At 40.7% G+C, this 12,385-nt stretch overlaps 1 protein-coding gene across 3 annotated transcripts in view; it reads left to right on the top strand.

Annotated features, from left to right (window-relative positions):
* The window catches only part of TRPM3 (transient receptor potential cation channel subfamily M member 3), a 147,714-nt gene that overhangs the window by 90,894 nt on the left and 44,435 nt on the right, over nucleotides 1-12,385 (top strand). For all 3 annotated transcript variants that reach the window (XM_069961856.1, XM_069961857.1, XM_069961858.1), the window contains 2 exons: nucleotides 5,235-5,375; nucleotides 6,430-6,558. In XM_069961856.1, the coding sequence (XP_069817957.1) occupies nucleotides 5,235-5,375; nucleotides 6,430-6,558 (270 nt within the window). The remainder of the gene's footprint in view (nucleotides 1-5,234; nucleotides 5,376-6,429; nucleotides 6,559-12,385) is intronic.

A 12,385-nucleotide genomic window follows, 5' to 3' on the forward strand; every position in this document is an offset into this window, starting at 1 on the left:
TGTTCACCAGGTAGAGAAAGCTTTTAGGTAAAGTCAGGTAGGAAGGGACCCCCAAAAGCCCTTCTCAAAAGTATAAAAACCATATATTTAGAAGAGACAGGCTGTGTGTTCAGACATCTACTGATAGTGTATACAGCTGTTAGCCATGTTCACATGCAGTAAGAGACCGGGTGCTCCATGACCCAGTTGGGTCACGGAACTGCTGGTCTCTGAAAAGATCATCCCGGCCAGTACTGCAGTACTGTCCGGATGATCTTTCCTGCCGCAGAGTTCTGATTCAAACTCTCCACTGCACACTATTGAGTGTGCGGCCGCAGCCGTTCATTAAATAGTGTGCACTGACATGGTTTTCTACGGCCGCTATTTAGTGAATGTCAGTTTTTTGCGGCGCTGTGAGGAATCCCAGCCGGAGCCTATACTATGTGTATCCCATAGATGGCTATGTAACGTATATTTCCATAATAATCCCAGCCGTTGTACGACGGCCGTGGTTTTACGAAAATATACGTTGTGTGAACATAGCCGTATACTGTGAGTGGGGGAAAATACCTGTTATCTTGCTACTAATGATTTGCGCAGTCTGCGTCCTGGAAAGGAGTTGACAAGCCCTTTAATTTTATTATTTTAAAAACTAATTATATATCCGGTATACGGCTGTATACTGTGAGTGTGGGATAATACCAGTTATCTTGCTACTACTGATTTGTAGTTATCGTTAATTTTCGTTATTACGTAGTTTAAACTGCACCTGACCTGATACGTATGCGTATAAGTGCGTACTGCTAGACCAAAACCTACACTTCTACTTTACGTTCATAATTTGTTCGTGAATCTATAGCGTACACTTGGGAAAACTGGGAGGTTCGCTCATCACTAGTGTTAGATGCACCTGGCCATGCTTTCCCTGCTGTCCTTTATGCATTCCAGAGGTGTTGGCATCATTTCCTGAGGTGTCATTGTGCACTTGGTAACCTCCTAGTGGTCGAATATTGATTTCCAGGTCTCAAGTATTTTTCTCCCATATTCGATATTCGTTCCAATATACAAATATCGCGAGCTATTCGAATTGAATTCTAAATTTCACTATTCGCTCATCTCTAGTGACAATAAATTGTATGTACCTCTAAATGGTACCAATAAAAGCTACAAAAGTGAAAATATTACATTTATAGTCCCACCACCACCACCCTCAGGAGCACTGGGCTAATCACTAGCGGCCCAGCGCTCCAGCAGGGTAATGGTGGGGGGTGTTTAAAGTGGTGTATACATACAGCAGACACCAGTGATTGTTAGTCTAGAACTGTATCACCCACATTCTATAGTGTTTCCTCTGTGTCCCTGTTACCTCTGACCCTTCAACCTGTCTCTCCCTTTGTCCTGCGTTCCTGTCTGTGTTTTACCTTGGCTTGTTTACGGTTTCCCCCCTGGTTCTGACCTTTCTTTCAGTTCTGATTTGTGGCTGTGACATTACCGATTGTTGTGACATAGACTGTTGACTTCTCTCTTGTACACAGCACTATAGGGGCTGTTGCCCAGTTGGAGACTGCTGTCTAGGGCTGTACGTTCAAGTAAGCAGGGACAGTATGTTAGGTTCAGTTAGGGCTTACTGCTCCCCACGGATGTGACACTTTGCTCCCCATATTGTTACACCTTTGCTTATAGCCTTGGTGTCATGTAAGCTAAAATACTGAAGTAACTTCTAAAACGAAATAAAGTATAACATTTGTGATAAAGGTAAATTTTCTAAGCTAAATACATTGATTCAGCTCCATTCTGTAATTATATGGCTTGCTTTTTTCCAGCAAAATTGTAAAAAAAAAAACTTATTACATAATTTACAAACTAACACTAAAATTATAAAATGAAAAAGCTGCAAATAAGGTGGAAATCAGGCTAATTCTCTGCAAGTAGTTCTGGGCTGATTTACAATGTAAATTCTGTTATACTAAGGATGTGTCAGGCAGTAATTAGAATTAATGAAATGCATAGACCCCTTTCAGCACAACACAAAGCTCATTTTATAAAATAATACTTGTCAGAATTTTCATTCAGTGCAAAATTGAAAAAAAGAACAATGAAATCAATGTTTACGCTGAAATTGTTCAATTACAAGGTAATGATTAATATTATACTACACTGATCACAGGCGGCACAACAAACCAAAACAGACCGGAGAGCTTGTCAAAAGACGAACATTCTACCACTCAAACTGAACCCATCAGCCTTAGTCAGAATTAAATTAGTTTGTTAGGGAAGAAATAGATGAATCTGTATATGATGCACATGTTCCTGCGGGAATATGCATAAATGCTGTTTACAAGTGGTGTCAAATATTATTATCACATACATATTGGCAGGTGGCCCCATGACGGTGCAGGTCAGAAGAAATTCTAATGTCTCTACACTATAGATTATACTGAAATATTGCAATCTTGGATACGTTATTGCTAGAGAAGGCAGGCAAAAGATGCCTGTTTGAAAAAAGTCCAGTATTTGTTTCTTGACACTGGAGACCTGACTTTGGGAACACATAACAAGGAGGAACATATATGTTTATATATATATATATATATATATATATACATATATATATATATATATATATATATATATATATATATATATATTTATGTCACCCATATTAAGAGATACTCTTTGCAGCAGCTCTCCATTCTAAGTACAACCCATGGCAGGAAAAATATGGAATCATCACACATAGAGGATGTTCACCCAATAATTTTTTTACATCATAGTAAATAAATAATCAAACCCGATTCTAGTATTCTCAAAGAGAGGTTGACAGATCAGTTTTGCAGAATGGCGCCTTGTCATTAATTGTTTTTTCATTTCCACCATATATTTTCAAGAGTTCTAGACTTCCTGCACTTGCCGATACACTTTTCCCAAAGAAATGCTTTATCTTTCTTTGCTTTGTGGTAAGATTATTATTATATGTGTATTGACTGTTGAGGAAATGATTTCTATTCCCCCTGCTTCTTTACCTGACATGCAGCCCCTATATCATGAAAGAGTGGGGGAATGTAATTGTTTTCTTCAGATGTCATCGTTATATGTTCTATTACAGCAATCCTTAGTCAAAGAGCTGCCATCTACAATCCATGATCACTTCTCTTACGCCCACTGTAACATTGTTTTCTTCTATCTATGTGTCATATAAGCAGTATGGAAATTACAGAGCACTTCATGCCACTGATGAACGTCAGCTACAAAGGTGCAAAAGGGTAGATTGAAACAATTCAGGGGAGCAGCTCATGACCAAAATGAACCAGGGGGCTGTCTAAAACATAAGTTTAGTGAATACTGCATGTGGGGCTCTAAAGCAGAAAGATGGTCTACTAATAAAGTTGCATTGTCAGAAAAAATAATGCCTGTCATTGCAAAGTACAATTGGTTTCGCAAAAAATAAGGGCATAAAGTGGAAAAGGCAAAAGTGCAAAAACGAAAATTGGCTTTGACCTTAAGGGGTTAAAATATGTGTGTAAGTGACATAGGAGAAGGTTTGGTAGGTAAGGTTTGTCTGTTTGCTGATGACACAAAAGTCTTCAATAGAGTTGATATTCCTGGAGGTGTCTGCAATATGGAAAATGATTTAGCTTTGCTAGATAAGTGGCCAAACAATGAAAACTGATGTTCAATGTTTCCAAATGTAAAATAATGCACTTGGGGAGGAGGAATCCTCTATCCGAGTATTATATCGGCAGTTCTGTGTTGGCAAAGACTTCAGAGGAGAAGGATTTAGGGGAAGTGATTTCTGACAGCCTTAAAATGAGTCACCAGTGCAACCAGGCGGTGGGGAAAGCAGATTGTATGCTGGGCTGTATATACATAATTGTATGCTGGGCTGTATATACATAATCGTTTGCTGGGCTGTATAGCTAGACGTATAACCAGTAGGAAGAGGGAGATAGTGATCCCGCTGCATAGAGCTCTAGTAACACCACATCTGGAATACTGTGTCCAGTTCTGGAAACCTCACCTACAAAAGGATATTGATAAAATAGAACGAGTCTAAAGACGGGCTACAAAAATGGTGGAGGGTGTGGGGCATAAAACATATCAGGAAAGACTTAAGAATTTGAATCTGTATAGTCTGAAGGAAAGAAAAGAAAAGGGGGACATGATCGATGTTAAAGGACTAAATAAGGTTCAGGAGGGAAGTGTTTTTAGAAAAAAACTAAATTCAAGAACAAAAGGACACAGTGAGAGGTTATCTGGGGGAAAGATCAGAAGCAACGTGAAAAAATATTACTTTCCTGAAGAGTAGTAGATGCTTGGAACAATCTTCCAGCAGATGTGGTAGGTAAATCTACAATAACAGAATGTAAACATGCCTGGGATAAACATATATGTATCCTAAGATAATAGTAAGGGAAATAATAAAAGGGCAGACTAGATGGACCCAGTGGTCTTTTTCTGCAATAATCTTCTATGTTTCTATGGTAATCTGATGGATGAGTCTGGATTTGGTGAATTCCAGGAGAATGTTACATGTCTGACTGCAATGTACCAAGTGCAAAGTTTGGTGAAGGAGGGATAATGTTATGGTTGGTTTAGGCTCCATAAATCCAGTAAAAGAAAATCTTAATGCTTCATAAAAGTAAAACATTTTGAACAATTGTATGCTCCCATCTTTGCTAGAACAGTGTGGGGAAGGACCATTTTGTCCCAGCATGACTTTCTCTATGGGCAAATCAACGTCCATAAAAGCATGGTTGGGTGACTCTGGTGTGGAAGAACTTGACTGTATAGATGCCCCATTAGCTTTTTTCCATATAGCGTTTTTCCTTATGAAATTCATATGCCCTAAAGAAAAGATGGTTAACAGGGGTTTCACCGAACAGATAGGTAGAGATGTACACAGACACAGACATATACACACACTCACACATATCACATGTACAGTATGTGTTGGGGGGGTTCTTAGGTAATAAACAATTTCTAAATAAGCGACATACACAATGCTAAATATTTATAACAGCCTTTAAGTAGATATAATATTCTTTATATTTGGTGCTTTATATACACGTAGCATTGAATCAGCACAGTTGCCAAATTTGATGCTGAAATTGCTAACTTCTTTGTTTCAGACCCATTATATTTATAGAGTTATAACTGTTTGCTTAGAAAGTCCACTTTATGTTATTGTCTTGAGGTTTAAGCAATGAATAACTTGTCTAAAAAATACAAAGATAACAGTGTTCCACCATTTATAGGCAATGTTGGCCAGAGGCAATGGTGATACAGTCCGAAAGAAGGAAGATGATGAACAACCACATCGTCATCGACTGATACCGCTGGGGAGAAAGATCTATGAATTCTACAATGCTCCAATTGTTAAATTCTGGTTCTATACAGTAAGTGACCTGCCAACTATCAGATAAAAGCTTAGTACAAAGACCTAGCAGGTGTACATCGCTAGAATATATATTATCTTTGATCCCCTACAGTGGTCCCGAATAGTATTGAGCAGACTTGCCGAACTGTTCAGGTTCGGCAACATTCTCTAAACCCAAACACTTGGCATTTGACTCCTGGCATCTGGAAAAGTTGGGTTCGACCCTAGGGCTGCCATGAAAAGATGGATACAGCCTATGGCATTTTAAGCATTGAATTTAGTTGAACAGCTTATTTATGAAGCCTGTGTGCCACTTTATTCTATATGCTTAATTGTGTCAGAAAAATTTTCACCAAAAGCAGCATGTGCTGCTGTTCTGTTCTGTCATAGGAGCCAATTAACAAAACTGTCACTAGTGAGATTCCCTGCATATCAGTTACCTAGTGTGCCCAATGGACAACCAATCGCCTCATGGACCATTGGATCATCAGGTTACCGTCATGGTGTCAGATATTTTTGATGCTTAAGAATTGCTTTATGCTGGGCTGTTTAGTGTGGCATTCTTTCTATTTATAGAACTCTAAGCTTGGATACAGTAGCGGACTATAATAGGGTCTTTTTGGGAGGTAGCCCGGGGCCCTGAGCTCCTGGGGGACCCATGGCCACCCAAAAAGACATATATTTTTAGTTGTGTTCTGTCTCCTGGCTACATTTCTGCCACGAATTGCAAAAAAAAAATCACTGCTTTTTTGCCGCAATTTTTTATCACAAATCAGGACATCATGATATTATCTATCCTCTATGAACACCACCCTAGTGCTGCCATAGTTATAGTGGGGTGGAGGGGCCCAAGCATGGTGAACAGCCCGGGGCCTATGGTAAAGTTAATCCGCCCCTGCTCGGATATGAACCTTACTCTCATAAAGTGTTTATGAAGCAGCAGAATACACACCTAACCACTTCTCCGTACCAAATCCTCCTGTGAACGAGGGGTTACATGGTACAACATAAAAAGGTCACACCAATGTGTGGATGAGACTACAACCAATATTCTTATATTTCTGTTTCTACAGATGGCTTACATGGGCTACCTTATGCTCTTCAACTACATTGTTCTGGTAAAAATGGATCGGTGGCCTTCAACACAGGAGTGGATTGTCATCTCATACATATTCACACTGGGAATAGAAAAAATGAGAGAGGTAATATACAGAAATCAGATGTTCTTTTGTTTCTAGCTATTCATAGATACTGTACATTGCCACATTTTGCTGACTTTTTTCTCAAGGGTTTTTGAAGCCTTGGAGCTGAAGGTATACAACATATCAACTAAAAACTATATATGAGACCTATTATCTGCAGTATGTGAGACTGTGGCCTTATTTTATGTAAAATGTGATGAAGAGTTATGAAGTACCTCTGCTTGCTCTCAGTGAACAGAGAGTCAAGCGGACCTAGTGATTGTTGTGTACAGCTACAGTAATTGTTTATTACAGTATCACTCGAAACCAGGGGTAGACATTTTTACTTAAGTGGAAAAAAGCATCGCTGCCACTGCCACACAAGTGCTTACTCCCATGTGGGATACAGGGGAGAGAATTCATCATTTGTGTCTTTTTCACACCTTCTTTTAAGCTTACACTGTCTCTTTTTTTTGTCAGTTTCAGTTGCACAAAATTTGTGGAGTGAGGTTGCGCCTTATAAACGTTGCATATAATAAATGTGCCTAAAAGCTCACAATACCCAAAATATGCCCCCTTGATATTGAAGGGGGCCCTTCTGGAGATTGGCGGGAGGTACAGAGGTTGGACCCCTAATGATCTCCAACTTGTCCCCTATCCTGTGGATAAGCGACAAGTTAGTTTAAGGTGGACAACCTCTTCAATCCCTGACCTGTCTGATGTGTTCTTTAGTTTTTAAGATGTTGTTTGATCGCTAATGTTTTCTAACAAACCTCTGAGTCCCCACAGAACAGCTGTAGTTGTAGCTGTAGACTTCTCAAGGGGATTGGTCTCACTGGATTTTATTTAGGAGGATGAGAGTAGAGGAGACTCAATACAAATAAATGCACACTACACGCCACCAGATTTTTATTTTAAACCGACCAGGATTAACAGCCAGGATCCCACTGTATCCTCTGCTCTGGTTAGATTAACCCCTTGCCGCAAAATGACGTTTGGGAAACGTCATGTAATGCAGGTAGTTCCTACAACATGACATTTCCCTAACGTGATGCTGTCCCTGCCTCCCCCAATGTCCCTAACGACGATCGGGCAGTGGGAGGAGACTGTCCCCATAGGCGCCATGGTAAAGCAGCGGCGGTCCATGGTAAAGCAGCATCTATGGGGAATCCAGAGGGAGATCTGCTCCCTCCGACCCCCCTTCACCCCCCCCCCCCCTCGAAGCCGCGCGAGCATCAGCTTATGCCACAATAGAAGCCCTCACATAACTCCATTGGCTAAAAAATAAAAATATTACTCCTCTAATAATATGCAAGACACAAACAGTTATTATAGTATAAATGCCATAAACTATAACAAAAGCTATATAAAATGGATATCACTGTAATCGTACCGACCAGATGAATAATGATAACATGTAATATGTAACATATAGTAAACTGCATACAAAAAAATGATGAAAAACAGCTTCTAAATGGTGTTTTTTATTCATACCACCTTATAAAAAGTTTAATAAAAAATGATGAGGGTGTCACATGTCCCCCAGAATTGTACCGATGGAAACGTCAACTTGTCTTACACAAATATTTTGGCACCGCAAGGCTTCTGTGACATGGTATAATGGTTAAAAAAAAATAAAAAAAGGCCCCAAAATTCACCAGGTCTCTGTCATGTCTGGAGTCTGGTGATGCACTGCAGCCACATATAGGGGATTTCTAGAAACATTGAAATAAGGGGAATCAATAGTGAGTGGTATTTCTAAGTTAGTATTTGCTGTGTTAGAGGAAAAAATTATTAAACTAGAATATCTGCCAAAAAAAAAAAAAATTTTTTTTAAATTTCCCCTCCAACTTGCTTAAATTTCTAAGTACAAAAAAAGTAAAAGTATACCAATATTTATACAGGAGAGTAAAAAAAAATGCAGTAAAAATGCAGCACCAATTGCTGTATTTAATCAATTCAATAAAAAAAAACATACAAGAGAACAAAAAGTCATATATAAGTAAATAAAAAATTATATCAATAAAAAATATACAGTACATCCTTCCACAAAAAATGAGCCACAATCAGATCCATCATGAGAAATATCAGAAAGCTATGGATCTTTGAATGTAGTGAGAGTTTTGTTTGTTTGTTTGTTTTTTCTCAAGAAAATAGTTTCTATTGTGCCAAAATACTGAACTGAAGAAAACTGAACAAATGTATTACCGGAAAAAGTACAAGTTACAAGGATCAGGCAATAAAAAGTATATATATATATATATTTGCATCACAGGCATTTAAGTCTATTAGTGCTGATCTGCAATACTGATTCCCAGGTTTAGGCTATGTTCACACTACGTGAACATCCGCCCGTTCCGTGACCCCGACCGGGTCACGGAACGGCCGGTCTTAGCCTGGATCATCACAGCCGGATGATCTTTCCTCCGTGGAGCTCTGATGCGGGCGCATCAGCACGCGCCCGCATCAGAGCTTCCCATAGCCCACAGTGAAGCGAGCGGCCCGAGCCGCTCGCTTCACTGTGTGAACTGCCAGGTCCATCTGCGGACGGAATTCATTGAATTCCGTCCGCAAATAATGGACCTGTCAGTTGTTTGCGGCGCCGCATGGGAACCGGCCGGAGCGTATACGATGTCTGTACGCTCCGGCCAGGATCCCATAGCAAACAATGCTATGTTCCACCACGCAAATCTATGGCTGTAGTTCTGCAACGAGAACTACGGCCGTAGATTTACGTAGTGTGAACATAGCCACAGACTTAATTTTCAGTACTTCTTTGGGGGAGATATGGATCCATAGTTTCTGCTGGCTGCATTTACCATGAATCTATTTACTCACCTTTTTGAATTGGTAATTTGTTATTTAAATTGTTGGAAATAATTATTGTTTGTAATTGTTGCAATCAGCTTTTGCTTATGGACTAGGCTGAAGTGTGGGACATCACAAAAGTGATTTTTTATTGTATTTAACATCCTCAAAAGGGGATGTTTAATGTTGGTTTTGTACTCTCCATAAGCAAATAAAATTTTACCTTGCCTATTGTTTAAAATTGTACCTTTATACATTACTATTGTTATTATATCAGAGTAGTGACAAAGGCTTGCTGAAGTTTCCAGATTGACCACTAGAGGACTCCAGATAACCATAAATGATTCTGGAGACAGCGTGCCTGGAAAGAACCCCTAGCTACAGTACATGGTTAAAATTTGTAGACACCTTAACATTACATACAAATGGGACATAGTGAACCTTTCATTTTGCTGCTTTAATAGGCAACATACAGGGCTGTAGCAGCAACATATAAATAATTCTTAAGGGAACCTACCAACCAGTGGCGGACATCACTTGTGCAGCCTGTTCAGTTGCCCAGGCCAATAGAGGGGCCCGCCAGGCTCAGACTCTTAAGTGTCAGCTCAGCATAACACATGTCTATAGTGGCCCCCCCCAGGCGACATCAGCACCCAGGAAGTGCGGGCCCCCTACTCCTGGGGGGCCACTTAGTCAATGGATGCTATGCCCAGCTGGGGCTGGTTCTTCTCTTCTCTCTCTGGTGACAGGGGCTGGATGGATCCTGCAGGGTTATGGCTGCCAGAGACAGGACTGTGAAGAGGAGCAACAGCAGCAGCTCTGACAGTGAGTGATTATTGTCAGTGTGTCTGTCAGGCTGCTGGAAGTTGTAGGATAGAGGGTGGACTGTGTAAGAGAAAGCACAGAGCCCCCCACCCTCGGATGCTGATGTTTGATTGTAAGTTTATATCTTTTTTGGCAATAACTGTGCCCCCCCCCCCCCCCCTGCAGCATGGTTGTTGTTGTTTTCTTTCATCTCCTGCCTAGGCAGCTACATACAGTACATGTATCTCACCTGTGCAGCCACATACAGTACATGTATCCCATCTGTGCTGCCACATACAGTACATGTGTCCCATCTGTGCTGCCACATACAGTACATGTATCCCACCTGTGTAGCCACATACAGTACATGTATCCCATCTGTGCTGCCACATACAGTACATGAATCCCATCTGTGCTGCCACATACAGTACATGTATCCCATCTGTGCAGCCACATACAGTACATGTATCCCACCTGTGCAGCCACATACAGTACATGTATCCCATCTGTGCTGCCACATACAGTACATGTATCCCACCTGTGCAGCCACATACAGTACATGTATCCCATCTGTGCTGCCACATACAGTACATGTATCCCACCTGTGCAGCCACATACAGTACATGTATCCCACCTGTGCTGCAACATACAGTACATGTAAGGGCCCATGTAACAAAAGGGCCAATTTGTTCTTTTCCCTATTAGTGCTGTTCTGGGGTCACTTCCAGACTCTGAGTTATACAGTATATTTTCATCCCCCACAAAGCATCCAGTGTATAATGCATCCAGGACCCTCAAAGTACAAAATCTGCAAACACTACAACTCCCAGCATTTACTGACAGCCTGCAGCACTCAGCTTATGCTGGGATTTGAAGTACTATTAAGTAGACAACTTAAGGGGTTGTCCTCTCGAAAACTACAACGTCCAGCATTCTCTGAAAGCTTCAAAAGTGTAAGGCATTCTGAGAGTTGTAGTTATTGTTATTCTGGGAGTTATGGTCACAGATACATCCATGCAGGATGGGACCAGGTCAGTATGTCGCTTCTGACAGGTTCTTTATTTGGGTGCCCCCATGATTAGTTCTATTGGGTGGCCACAGGTACCCCAGTCCCACCTGGGGCCTGCACAGACTGCAGTACAGTCCTTTAGTGGGCCCTGGTATCTGTGCTGTAGGACCCTCCTTAGAAACCAGGACACATGTACCAGATACCTGGTAAATATGTTTGCGATTTTGAGGCAGAAAGATACAAATATGAATAGGCTATGGGGCCCCAAACACATTTTTTGCACGGGGCCCTTTGTAGTCTGTGTCCGCCCCTGCTACCAACCATGGGAAGTATGAAATAGTCAAGGACACCCTCACTATACTGCACCATGACTACTCTGAAATGCTGCAGTATATCAGAGAAATCATAGTTATAAAGAGGACCTGTGATAATCACATCAATATGGCCTAGCATTCACACCTCTTTGTGCAATAAAGTTCCTGCCCATCTGACTAGTCACTAAAATCTACAGACAGGTCAAGCAAATATAGATTAACACCGATTCCGGAATAAGGGTACCTGGGGTTATAAAATTTTTATATTGACAAGGAAAAGCCCAGGATTGTTCTACTGCTCCGCCCTCACTTGGTTTGACTGACGGCTCTCTCCTAATACATATGTACATGTGAAGAGACCTGTCAGTCAAGCCTAAAAAGATGGGGAGATGCAAAGGAAAGCCATCTCTAAAGCCTTTCAGAGAAAATCATAGCTCATTGTAATTGTCATGCTGCCTGTGGCTTAAGCAGCATGAAACAGTTGACCCGTTTCCTTTAAAGTTCTCTTTGTGAAGAGGGAATCCATCAAGTTGGACAAGAAAGGGCCTTCAAGCAATCTGTTACAGAGTTAAAAGTACATACGGTATAAAAGTAGCAAGATTTCCCTTCACTGGCCCAATCCGCAGCATGAAATACAGTCCAAGATCATTATTCTTTATCCTCAAAACATATCCAGCATCTGTAATATTAACCATTATCCATCAGGATGCCACTGCCAGTTATTGAGCCATGATTTATTGCTCTAGGTAATGCATTCCCATGCTTGTGAGTGCAATGTCAGTATACTTTATATTATTGCAGAATAACTTGTGTGTAGTTATCAGGTGCTGCAAATCAATCCAATAGGTTAAAAGAAAGATCTTGTGACAAATGTTCCTAGGGTTGCAGCTCTTATAACTACCGTGCCCTACTT

Source organism: Dendropsophus ebraccatus, chromosome 3, assembly GCF_027789765.1.
Source record: "Dendropsophus ebraccatus isolate aDenEbr1 chromosome 3, aDenEbr1.pat, whole genome shotgun sequence".
NCBI lineage: Eukaryota > Metazoa > Chordata > Amphibia > Anura > Hylidae > Dendropsophus > Dendropsophus ebraccatus.